The sequence below is a fragment of the Camelus dromedarius genome, chromosome 35 (genome assembly GCF_036321535.1).
Source record: "Camelus dromedarius isolate mCamDro1 chromosome 35, mCamDro1.pat, whole genome shotgun sequence".
NCBI lineage: Eukaryota > Metazoa > Chordata > Mammalia > Artiodactyla > Camelidae > Camelus > Camelus dromedarius.
Genome location: NC_087470.1, coordinates 15,723,765 through 15,736,938, shown reverse-complemented (window position 1 = coordinate 15,736,938; position 13,174 = coordinate 15,723,765). Strand labels below are relative to the sequence as shown.

General features: G+C 53.0%; 1 protein-coding gene across 11 annotated transcripts in view; it reads left to right on the top strand.

The window, feature by feature from the left end:
* The window catches only part of IKZF1 (IKAROS family zinc finger 1), an 87,601-nt gene that overhangs the window by 57,789 nt on the left and 16,638 nt on the right, over positions 1-13,174 (top strand). For 9 of the 11 annotated variants that reach the window (XM_064482358.1, XM_064482357.1, XM_064482356.1 and 6 more), the window contains 2 exons: positions 5,767-6,027; positions 11,709-11,876. In XM_064482358.1, coding sequence (XP_064338428.1) covers positions 5,767-6,027; positions 11,709-11,876 — 429 coding nt within the window. The remainder of the gene's footprint in view (positions 1-5,766; positions 6,028-11,708; positions 11,877-13,174) is intronic. The other 2 variants (XM_064482361.1, XM_064482360.1) reach the window with 1 other exon arrangement.

The window sequence follows — 13,174 nt, the reverse complement described above, 5'->3', positions numbered from 1 at the left end:
CAGAAGACCTAAACAAGCAATTCTCCAATGAAGACATACAAATGGGCAACAGGCACATGAAAAAATGCTCAGTATCGCGAATTGTCAGAGAAATGCAGATCAAAACTGCAGCAAGGTGCCACCTCCCACCGGTCGGAGCGGCCATCCTTCAAAAGGATAAACGTACTTCTAATCATGCATCTTTGCAAGGAGAAAGGACCCTACATTTCATTAGTTAGAATAATGGTTTTATTAGCCTTAAAAATGCTTAAAAGTCTTCCTAAATCCGTTAGAGGCAGCATAGAAACATGTCTTCATCTGAAAGTTTCATTCTGTTACCCTCATTCAGGCTACACCTTAAATATTGTTATTGCCTTCGATTTGTTGCTAGGTGCTCGCCGGTGGCAGGAATATTTCTGTTTCTTGTTCTGCTGTTGAAAATACTGAGCAGTTCAGGTTCACATGGCCTCAACTCGTACTGTAGTGTACCCATTGGGGAATGTCTTTTCAATGGCAAAATGCAGTCTGAGTTCCAAATATTTACCTGAGCAATTAAGTCTAAAGGTACATTCTAAAAGGAAAAAGAGAATGAAGGGGAGACACCATCCATTTGTAAGGCGGGGGCTGCCCTTTGCATTAAAACGTTTTAATCGTTCATGAGTGCATGCGATGCTTGGTGGTAAATCTGGGCCTCTGGCCCCACTGACCCAGAATCACCCAGATTCTGCAGAATCTTCAGTGCCAAACTTGCCTATGTGCTGAGGTTCCGGGGCCGGGGGCGGGGAGGGTGCCCTTAAGACCGTCCTGTTACTAACACCATCACTGTGAACGCGGCCTCTGAAACATACACCAGCGGGACTTTAATTTTTCCTAATTCTGAATTGCTTCTGTGAAGGAACGTGGCTTTGGCTCAGGGTTTGAAGACATCCAGTCTTCGCGTGATTAAATAGTGACACGGGGCCCTGTCCATCAGCTCTCGGGAGTCAGAGGGAGAGCTGCCGGGTTAGACGCGAGCCAGAGTGGTCCAGAGGTCTCCGAAACGTGTTCTGTGTTTAATCGGTTCGATTCAGCATCTTACCGAGTCGGACATTTTTCTAAGCGGTGGGGGATGAAGTTATAAAAGATTTAAAAGTATGACCCTTCTATTCATGGAGAGTGTAACATTTCACAGATGCTAAGCAGCTTGGGGTCCAAGGAGATGGGGCGGAGGGAGGGGTCTGGGAATTCGGAGGAGGCTGACATCAGCCCTGGCCACTTCCCATGGGGACAGCCGCCGTGGGGTGGACCCAAGTTGGAGGGGACTGACTCGTTCCTGAAACTGACACCTCCTCCCCAAGGCGGGTCTGAAGGGAGAAGACTGAAGGCCTGGTCACGTGGCCTTCTCAAGCGAGGGGAGTCAGAAGCCAGCCTGTCCCTTTGGCTGGGCCCCAGGGAGTCTGCTTATGACAGTGCAGGGGCGGGCAGCTTAAGTAAGTGCCCCGTGTTGCCTCGGGCATCCGTCCCCTCTCCCCCTTCCCTGGTCCGGGCAGCCACTGGTGCCTGACTTCTGCAGCTTGTGTGCCTCAAAATCATGGGTCCCCCCGGCACCCAGAGCCACACAAGTCACACGCAGGGACAGGGACCAGCCCTCTGCACACGAGCGCCAGTCCCTTCTGCGGCTCCTTGAGTGACAAGCTGCCCGCAGAGGGAGCCTGCCAGCCAGGCTTGCGCAAAGCCACTGCCCTGCAGAGGCCACCCCTCCTTCACCCCACCTCCTCCCTCCCTCCTGGAGCCTGTTTGCTCGAGATGCTCGGGGTCTCACCGCTCTTAGCGCGAGGCGTGTTTCTCCGAGCCCCGCACATCCCGTCCCCTCGACGTCCCTGGGGACCGGCTTCTGTGCCCCTCTGACGTCCTTCCTTCCCGCTGACCCGCCCGGGCCGTGCTCGCCCGTCTTGAAGGAGGCGTCCTGCCTGGCCAGTGCAGGGGACCCGGTTGTCCACTAACCCAGGCCCCCAGATGGCATCTTCCACCCTCTTTTCTCGGACCACACCTCTGCCCTAGTTCTCTGTCCCCTAAAACCCTCAAAGCCATTTTCACACGGACATAAGTGAAGCCAAGAGACCCCTGTCCCGAGCTCGCGTGTCCAGCGTGTGCACTGTAACGCAGGTGGACCTGGCTCGTGCGTCTGTGAAGTTCACCTTTCGAGGCCTGGACTGTGTCTGCCTCGTGTTAGGGTAGTTTTATGCCCGGATGTCTGTCAGCTCCAAAATAATAAGCCCGTGGCCCGTTTGCTCCTGCTCGTTGGATGAGAGACCCCGTTTTTGCGGACACCCTCCCCGATGGGCAGAATCAGGGCCCGGTTTGCATTTGTCCACAAAGACGGACACATCTCTCCCCACATGGAGGGAAAACTCGCACGTGCTTGAAGCGGAAATGCCCGCAGCCATGTGCTCCTCACCTGTAACCCCCGCAGGCGCCCTGTCCCCTCTCTCACCGGCCACAGAGCTGCCCCATCGTGCCCTGGCGTGGCGTCTCTTGTAAGGAGCCCTCGGGCCAGCCCCTCTTATTTATGGTTCCGTGATCTGGGGGTCCACGCTGTGGGGGTCGGTTGGCACGCTTCATCTCAGAAACCCAGAACATCACAGCATCCTCAACTTTATTCTTCGAACCTTGCCTGTTCCTGCAATTTACAACCAGCTCCCCCCACGCCTTTCCATCTCCTAGCTTCTTTTTGGTTCTATTAATATAGTTTTCTCGGAGAAGACGTCGCCTGGCGTGGTTAATGGCAAAGACCCGCCTTCAAGAACCACTGGTCAAATGAGTGACGGGTGTCAAGCCTTCTGGCTGGAGGGCCCCTGGGATATTTAAGGCCACTTCTGTCCTGCCCTTGGCCGTCTCTGTCCTCGTCCCCTTCCCTCCTGACACCCGTGCCCTCCTCTGCCAGCGTGGGAGATGTCAGAACTCAAAGCCCCCTGCTGCATCCCTGCTCCCTTCTGCTCCCTTCTGCTCCCCCTGAAGGCGCCACACCGTCCCCAACGGCACAGGCCACAGGGCGCCCTGTCTGTCTGAATAAGGCAGGGCCAGCGGGGGTCTCTGGCAGGTGAGCCTGTGCAGATGTGCGTTTTGGGGAAAGCAGGGGCCGGCTCTGTGCGGAGCCGAGCGGAGGACCATCCCGAGGGAGCTGTCCGGGCTCTCGTCCACCTGCCTGGGCCCCGTCCCCCAGCTGCAGCCCCGCATCTCGGCTCCGGTAACTCGCTCCACTGGGCTCTGCGAAGCCCCCATCTCATCTTTAAAAGCCAGCCGACGGACTGATTAAACGTACTCCTGGGCTAAGGGGTGCAGAGGTCTTTTAGGTGTAGAATTAGCCTCCACCTGAAACGCTAACCAGCACGTGGCGGAGAACGCGAGTCCGAAGAGCTCAGAGCTCAGACCGAGGCCGGGAGCATCCTTGGCTGCCTGGTCTCCTGTCCCCGCCGTGTCTGCAGGACTCGGTCCCTTGTCTCTGGAGGCCGGGGGAGCCCAGCAGTGGCCGCTGAGAAGCAGGCCGCTCCTGGGAATCTTGGACGTCTCAGGACAGTCTGACGGGATGCAGGGATCGCATGGAAACAGGTGGCCCTTCAGTTCTGGAATCTTCTTGTCCACAGTGAGGGCTGTGGTCCAGCTCATTGGTTCCACTCACGTATTTGTCGACAAGTCTTCTCTCCAGAGAGCTCAGGGGGAATCCTGGGTGGGAGAGCAGATGGGAATGCGGGCGCGGGAGCCGTTCCCAGCTCCGCTGCTTGCCAGCTGTGTGACCCCAGGCAAGTTGCTCGACGTCTCTGTGCTGGAGCTCCTCCAGCTGTGAAATGCGGTAACAGTGCCTCGCTTATAGGGCTGTTGTTAAATATTACAGGGTTCAATATTACAGTGCGGTGGCCATTCCTGGGGTGAGGCAGACGCCCCTTCTGTGGAAACGTGACGTCACGTGCCGTGCCGGTCAGTGTCCTAAGCTCACTCGGCATCTCTTCACCCACTATGTCCTCTCAGTGCTCCCACTGGACCAGGGCTGACAGTTCCCCCATTGTTTTTACAGATGAGGAAACCGAGGTATAGAGAAGATGCGAGGCTTACCCAAGATCCCAGAGCTTATGAAGAGTGGAGCTGGGAGGAGGGTGTAGCTCAGGGGCAGAGCCCGTGCCTTGCGTACATGAGGTCCTGGGTTCCATTCCCAGCACTGCCCTTAAGATAAATTAAAATATAAGCCTAATTACCCATCCTCTACACCCTCTGCCAAAAAAAAAAAAAAAAATAGAGAGGAGCTGAGATTCCAAGCCAGAAACTGTGGCTTCAGAGTCTGGGCTCTGGACCTCCCCAGCATGAGGCATGTGTTGACTGAAATGAACCTGGGGGGGTTACTAGCACAGGTTCCCTCCCATCTGAGTGTCCGTTGGAATCCTCTGGGGGGTTCGTGGCAACACCAGGGCGGGGCCCACCCCTGGGGTTTCTGGTTCAGTGGGTCTGGGGTGGACCCGAGAGTCTTCCCCCCTTGGCAGGTTCTCAGGAGATGCTGGTGGTGGTGCCCGGGGACCACGCTCGGAGAACCCCATGATTCACAACGTTGGGCAAAGGTTTTGTCGCCGTGGTTCCTGTCGGTCTCGTTGGTTACTTTACTTGGCAGAGTTTACTTACTTCCTCTTACTAATCTTACTAACTCTGATGGAAATGACGGCTTTCAGCGTGACTGCAGGTTATCCCAACCAACATTGGATTCAGCCATGCATCAGCGTTTCAGAAGAATGCAAATCAAATGTCTTGTTTCCTTTACCAAGAAAAATACGTGAATGATGTCAGTCATGACCCTGATTGTGATGCTGGGGAAACAGAGCAGGGTGGACGGTGGTTACTATACTCGGTAGCAGGAACCCTTCACCCCACACGTGCACAAGTCTTTCTTGTTGAAAAGCTAGCCGAGACCTCTTAACGTTCACAAACCATCCCCGTCAACCCTTCAGGAGCTGGAAGAAAACCTAAGAAATCATGGATCTGCTTTAGGACACATGGCTTATTGTCATTATGTGGTGAAAGGGATGGAGAATGATGGTGCACCCAAAAAACAAACGCACGGAAGTCTTTCAGGAATCCACGGTCAGAAATCTGAGTATGCGTTTACTGGGTTGTGTCCCTACGTTTATCAACCCATGAAACAAACAAAAAAGGTAGCAGCGGAAAGTGAGGGTTTTTTCCAGGCTTGATAAGCACTTTCTAGGGATTTTTGCCAAACAAGGTCACACACACCTCAGGGACGCTGTCACCCCATATGGGCCACGCGGCTCACCCTTAAGAAAACAGAACCAAACGGAACGGGAAGAGACTGATACGCTGAAATCTACTCCTCAGACCTTTCCACTGAGAAGTCATGAGTCACGTGATCAGTCCTCACCTGTTGATGGGAGGGGTGCTTTTGGCTCACAGAACTTGGCCTCAGGTCACTCCGGAGGTGCTACAAGGTTGTCCCTGTGCACCCGGTGACCTTAATGTGTTCAGAGGCCCCCCAACTTGAAAGCGAGAATTGATAAAAAGGCTTTTTGTGCATTTGCACACCCTGCCATTCAGCCCTTTGGAAAGGACAGGCGAGTGGTCCCGAACCCATGACATCTCCCGGTGGGTCGATACGCCCGGAGCTCGGGGCCACGGTCGCACGGTTGCACGGTCACCGCTGCTGTACGTTTAGAAGCCCTCTGCTTCCACTGGGTTGTTCCTTTCGCTGTTGTGCTGTTTTGCCTTGTTCCTGCGATGACACTGAGCGGCACCCTGTGTTGTCTCTTTCAGCCGGTAATGTTAAAGTAGAGACTCAGAGTGATGAAGAGAATGGGCGTGCCTGTGAAATGAATGGTGAAGAGTGTGCAGAGGACTTACGAATGCTTGATGCCTCGGGAGAGAAAATGAATGGCTCCCACAGTGCCCAAGGCCACAAAGCTTTGTCAGGAGCCGGAGGCATTCGACTTCCGAACGGCAAACTAAAGTGTGATGTCTGTGGGATAATTTGCATCGGCCCCAATGTTCTCATGGTCCACAAGAGAAGCCACACGGGTAAGGCCTGGCGTAGACCCTCCGTTGGCGACCTGGAGAGGTCCGTGGGGTGTAGCAGAGGAAATGCCCTTTTGAGCAAAGTGTTCTGATCCTGTTGCCAACTGACTGGCAGCGTGGCAGTGGCTCCCAGTCAGAGTGAGGCGTAGCTTTCTTATCCTGCATGAGCAATCCGAACCTGAAATCCACCCTCCCTGGAACCATACCCAAAAAGAGACCTGGGTTGTTGATTTCTTGGGTTTTTTTCTTTTTTTCTTTTTTCTTTTTCTTTCTTTTTTTTTTTTTTTGTTTCTGTTTTCCATTATTTTAATATGATCTCCATCCCATAAAATTATACTGCGAACTGGATGGTGGTCGAGTTTTTTAAATTTGATGAGGCTTTCTGGCAGCCAGTTCTGTTTAATGTTTCACTCCTGGCTCTGTTCGGGGAGCTGGGAGTCACCAATCTGGCAGGCCAGGGAGGCGGCCTGGGGGGCAAGACTGGCTACTTCAGCCCACTTTTTCCTTTTGTGTTCACATGCTGCTTTGAGGTGACAAAAAAAAAATACTGACTTCAATTTGATCAGAACAAAAAAAAATCTTCAATTCGATCCTATAAAGTTAAAGCCATAAAACAGAACAGAAAAGGTAACAGCCTCACGCGAGTTCTGTCGAGGGCCGTGAGGTTAAACCCGCTGGACAGGGACAAGGACGCTGTCACCCCACATGTGCCAAATGGCTCACCCTTAAGAAAACAAAACCAGATGAAACGGGAGGAGACTGACACGCTGAAATCTACTCCTCAGACTTCTCCACTGAGGAGTCATGAGTCATTTTGGGGAGGGGTGCAAACGAACAGGGCTTGAGTTTTAGAAGCAAGAGTTGAATGAAGGAATAGCTGCAAAATTCAGTCTTTCAGGAAGTGCTCAGTTTCTCCGATGGCTTATCCTGCAGCGGGTGAGACTTCCAACGAGATTGCTTGCTTGCCATCGCTTTTCACCTCAGATTGGTAAAGAACTTAACAGCCAACCCCCCCCCCCCATCTAGTAGATGATGTGATGGAGGGTTTGGACTTAACAGAGAATACAGTATTCTGTGTCCAGAAATGAAGGAGGGAGAGAGCCTCGTGTCTGATGGCTGCGCCCAGGCTCCTGAGAGGTTCTCACATTGGGGGCTGGAGAACCAGGGTCTTGGTTCTGTCCCCTCCTCGTCCCCAGTGTGCAGTCCTGGTGGCTGGCCTGTCACATTCTTTTCCACCGGGACTGTCAGGTCATCCCTGATGGCACCGGAAAGTCTTCAAAATACAGTATCAACAGGTCACCTTCTCACCTCTTACCTTTAACTGCCTGCACGAGGTGTCTTTTGAGTCGAACAGAAACGTTGCCCTTCTGCCCTAAACCTTTTAAAGGGGGCAAAACACAATCAATTCGCCAAGTCCAGTGGTCACTGAAAGCTGGAACATAAAACATGCCCTGATACATTGCTGCCTACTGGGTGGCATCGCAGGTCAGCACAAAGCCGGTGTCTACCACTGTTCTCCACAAGAGAAGGGCAAAAAAAAAAAAAAAAAACAGATTAAAAAGCAGACTTTAGAGGCAAAACAAACTTTATAAGGTGTCCCAGGGACGTGACGAGGAAGACTTGAAAATCACAGCTTCATGCAAGTCTTATGTGGGGATAGACAGGTTTCTGATTATCAAGAAATGAAGCAGAAATTCAGAAAATCCATTGAGCCCAAATACCAATTTGTCCAGAAATGCAGATCATTTTTTAATTTGAATCAGGAGGTTCCCTCAGATGACGGCCTTCTGGCTGTCGTGCAGCTGGAAAACCTGTAAAATACATTTATTTTCAATAAACATTCATTTTCAATAAAAATTTAAGTTCTACAGCTAAGCAAGCCCGACTTTCCCTAATGTGCCCCTTAACCCTCCAATTACCCAGTGAAGTAGCCCCGTCATGTCCAGCCCCACGTGACGCTCCCACGAGCGTGGTCAGGCTCCCCCCCACCCACCCTGCTTTGTAATGAGGCGGAAATTAGGGTGAAGGTGGGTTTCCCGGTGATGGACACTTAACAGAATACACCGGGAGCCGCGCTAATACACTCCTGATGGAGGAATAGCCTTCACAAATGAATTACTTTCCTGCTAATTCATGTAAAGCCTGGCTGTACAGCGAAAATTCTCTTAAATAAATATTTGATAAATGAATGAAATCCTGGCGTACGAAATGGCCAGAATATAATGACTGCCTGCCCGGATTAAAAAAAAGAAGAAGAAGAATTGCATTTAATGAATTAACCTGCCAAGTACGGATATGCAGAGAAGCATCAGCTGCTTGCTGCCGTCTCCTCCCCAGGTGGCAGCTAAGTGGCAAGGACAGGCCGACACATGGAGTCCTTCCTTTACGGGACCAGTAAATCCCAGAAACAGGGACATAGACAACAGTTTTATGGTTCTTGCCTTGATTTCTGGGTTAAAAAAAAAAAAACTGAAACAGAGAACCTCTAAATTGTCTTCCCAGTGTTTTTCCCCCTCACGTAATTACAGAGTCAAAGTGTAGAGATAACTTGGCCAAACTTGGTTTGAATAAACAGATGTGCTAGAAAGCTTTCCGTTTTCCTGGCACCTGCGTGGAAGACACGAGAAGCACATGCTTTGCTCATCAGCGACTCCGCCCTGGCCCCTCTAAGCCTAAAAGCACCCCCAGAGCAGCGCTTCTCAAAGCTTCAAGTCCACAGAAGCCCCCCGGGGGCTCTGTGGAAACGCAGACTCTGATGCAACCCCAGAGGATGCCGGGGTGCACAGGCTCGGAGCACCCGTGGGCGGCGGGGCACGCACTTGGGTAACGGACCATGCACAGCGTGAGTTCAGGGGGCTCTTCGTCTGGGAGTTTAGGGGCCACCTTACTTCCCCCCCCCGAAGCCGGGACCTGCACCTGCCGGTCCCCGGGTGTCCTTCCCGGATGCCGGGGCGGTGTCCCATGTCGCCAGCTCCGTGAGGGTCCGCTGGTGCCACCATTTCACTTCCCCAGGCTGGCGGCTCAGTTTTAATTTTTTTGAAACCCAAGCATAATCGTAACTCCTGCCCCCCAGCCTCTTGGGGTTAGTGGGAGAACCAGAGGCCAGAGAGGTAGGAAGCAGCTTGCAGGGCAGGGGAAACCCTGCCAGGCGGAGATGCAAACTTAATTTCCTAAATGACTTGAGTTTTAATAATAAACGCCAAGGAAAGTGTCCGAATTATGGTTAGTCTGGGCTGCCCGGAGCCCCCTCGGTCCCCATCTATAAGGCGACAGGGCGCAGTCACCATGATTTATAAACACAGCATTGGACTGGGATGCTGCTCCGAGGTGTGGCTGCGTTAGACCCAAGCGAATTCTTGCAGTTCCGTGTACTTTGTTCAATTCACCTTCTTCTCATACACACCCAGAAATCCCACGATGACTGTATTTTTTGACCCCGTGAAGTTATTTGCAGGACCTGAACCATCCTTACAGAGAGTCCCCGCCACTTGGCAGCTCTGTGTAGGGTCCCTGGGGTGAAAAACTGAATTTTGAATTCATGCTATGGAAGTCCTCATCCCATGTAAATAAAACGGAATACAGCCTTGGAGAAACTGGATGTAACTTGGCTGCCATGAGCAAGCTGGCCACTTGCAGGAGGGAGGCGGCTGGCCAACGAGAGCAGGAAAAACGGGGCTGCGTTCTGCCCTCGGGCTCCAGGGCCCGGCTCCCTTTTCCTGCTTGCACCTGCAAAGGGAAACCCCCTCGGGAGTTTGTCATTTCGGGGAAGGCTCCCTTCAGGAGTCCCCGAGCCTCATGTAGGGATTCAGGCCAGCACAGGCAATCAGAAACAGATTTCCAGGAAAGCTTGCCAGGCAAGGCACCAGTTACAGACTGACTCAAATCAGAAGACAGATTTCACTCTCGAAGAGACGGTCCCCTCTGTCTTTCCTTCCCGCCCTGTTCTGCAGAAGGGGCACCCGGCTGTCACGCCCTGTCCTTCCTGTCCCCGCTGACTCTCTGTCTTGCACTGACCCCGGCTGCACTGCAGGGTGTCCCTCCAGCCATTAAGCCAGGCGCCCAGCACGGAGGGAGCCCTCGACGGTGCGTGCGGGTCATGCCACGCCACGCTGGCCACCAGGAGTGTCCCCCATCCTTAGCATCAGCATTTTCGTGGCATGGGGTCTCCTAACACCCCAGCCCCCCCCCCCAGAGTGAGTGGTTGGAGGATCCATCAATTTTCCCGTGACTCAGCTCCCCAGCTCGCTTGAAAGTAAAAATGAGGCTAAACATGAAATTCAGGCACCAAAACAGACTGTTAAATTTAACCTGGCACCTGTCTTAATAGTACCAGTATCCCTCTGCTTAAATTGCTTTGGATGGGTTCTGTCTTGTTCCCCAAAACCATATACGTTAATTGGGAAAATGGCTAAATACACATTTTAACACATTCTTCCCCCCCCCCCCCCGAAGGAGAAACTGTCCTAGGGAAATGCCTTTTCATGGAATCTCAACACCAGATAGTGTGGTCCTGCAGACAGCTCTTCTTCTAAAAAGGAAAAAAAAAAATACATTTGGTTTTGAAAGAGCTTTGGTGTTGACTGACTGAGGACCAGCGTGCCTCTGTCTTCAGTGAGAGTTAACAGAAACACTCACCGATTCAGATTCCAAGAGCTGACTCCTTTGCAGCATCCTTTCCTGTTTGCAGACACACGTTTACCACTTTGTTACCGTGCAGGGTTTGGGGACCCGAGATTCCAGTGGGTTGTGTCTTTTTGCTTTTGGGGGGGTTTTGTATTTTTTTATTTTATTTTTTATTTTTTTTTGGTCCCCACTCCAGTGGTGTCACCCCTGCGAGGACTCTGAACCAGTAAATCGCATCTCTTAGAAATGCATTCTGAAAATGCAACTGTCCTCAGTGGCTATAGGTGGACCCATGAGACCTTAAAGGTTTGGGGGACCCCGAAGGAAGCAAAAAGCCAGGCATGTCCATGCAGCTGGGGTTTAAACGCACCTTCGTGGGGAGACGAGGGACATTTCTTTGGACGATGCAGAGCCTCCCGGCTCCTCAGCTTCTCGTTTCATTCTCTCTCTCTCCCTCTCTGTCTCTTTCCTGTTCGCCCGCGTAGGGACAGACAGGTAATGGAGGAGAAATTGAAAGGGAAAAAACAGGGAAAATGTAAATGAATTGAAGTTATTATAACTGCTATAATGAAGTGGCTTTCATTTAAATATAAGAATGTAACGCTGAAATGAACTTCTGATCCTGAAATGCATTTTTAATGAGTTCCCTTTTTATTTCGATGCTTCAGTGGCATATTTTAAAGACCCTTTGAAAAAAGCCGCATTAAAAAAAACCCCACCAAATGCCACAACACGCAGAATTGGATATTGGTTTATTCCAAAACTGCTGATCAGGAAGAGTGCCTCTTCATCACAAAACGTAGCAGTCACTTTATTTAAATGAGTTTGAATTTGCATTGTGATGTGCTATTCTGATTTAGGGGGGAAAAAAAATTAGATTTTCAGATCAAATTGACCCAACCAGTGAAGCGTTAAGGAGCTGCTGGCAGGTTGAGTCTGAAAGCCGCGTGTCCCATCAAACCCGCGGCTGGTGGAAGTCACCGGGCCCGTGGGAAGCAGCGTCCTCGCCGCGCCGAGCTCTGTCCTCACCGGCTGTCCCTCCCGTCCCCCCCCCTCCCCAGGAGAGCGGCCTTTCCAGTGCAACCAGTGCGGGGCCTCCTTCACCCAGAAAGGCAACCTTCTCCGGCACATCAAACTCCACTCGGGGGAGAAGCCCTTCAAGTGCCACCTGTGCAACTACGCGTGTCGCCGGCGGGACGCCCTCACCGGCCACCTGAGGACGCACTCCGGTAGGTCCTCGGGGCGCAGCGGCCACCCAGCCATCGCCCAGCCTGGTCCAGGACGCAGCCCCCCACAGCACAGCACTGGCTGCCCGTCCCCGGTCCCCCGACCTCCCGGGGAACCAGAGGAAACAGGTGGGGGGGGGGAGCTCACACTCACACACACGTGCACGTGCACACGCATGAGTCTTACCTCAGAGAAGAGGCCTCGTCCTTCTCAGGTGAGTGGATTTCCCTTGCAAAGGCTTTTTTCCCGGCTCCGCTTTTGTGGCCCAGGCCCCCAGAGTTCCCAAACACAGCCCTGGACGTCCAGCATCAAGCCACCGTCAGTGCTTTTCACACGGAGTCATCACCAGGGTCATTTTCGCCGCAGAGGTGACGGAGACGAGGGCTGGGGGCCGCCTGGTACCTGAGGGCCCGCCCCACCTGGGCCCGAGTCTCATTGTCACACCGGAGGCCGGCGGGGACTTCAGCAGGAGAGGCCAGTTGGGGGGGGCTGTTACCAGATTTTAGGAAACGCATCTGGAAAAATCAGAGCCTCAGCGAGGTCACAGGAAGGCCCCACAATTTTCAAAGCACCCCAGCCTGTGAGCACAAAGCCACCGCTGAGCAGATGCGATCATGTCACCCCCCCGACACACACACACACACACACACACACACACACACACACACACACACTCCGGGGATATTTGACATCACCGCCTTCGGGCAGCCCTGGGAGCAGGGGGTGGCGGGTCCTTGGGGAAGGTTTGTCCCCCAAACATGATGAGAGTCACAGTGCCAGGTTTGGGGGCCCCTCCCCGGGCTCCACTTCCTTGTCACCTTGACCGAGCTCCCCACGGAGCTTTCGGGCACCACGATGCGCACACGTGTCAGAGAGGACAGCGGGAGCACGGGGAGGGGACAGCCGGTCTTGGGCGGGAGGCATCCGGGGAGACGTCCGCTAGAAAGAGGGGCCTGAGTCCATGCCCACAGGTGAGTTTCTAAAGCTGGCCTTCGGGAAAGTTCCAGACGGTTATGGATTCTGTGAGTGAGCCTGGAGGTGATGGTGCTCGTCAGTGCTAGACAGTGGGTGGCGGGCACTTAACGGGCATCATGGAAACGAGATCTTCCTCCCATGAGTGGTGCCTGCAGGGGGTCATCGGGGGCTTTGCTGCCCCCCCCCAAAGGGGGACAATTTGCAAATGCGCACGTGTGGGCAGGGAGGAGCGTGCCTGCTGTCCTGCCGGAGGTGAGGGGGTGCAGAGAGCTAAGTGACAGACAGGCCCAGAGAGGCCACAGATGTGACAGTCACGTGGTCTGTG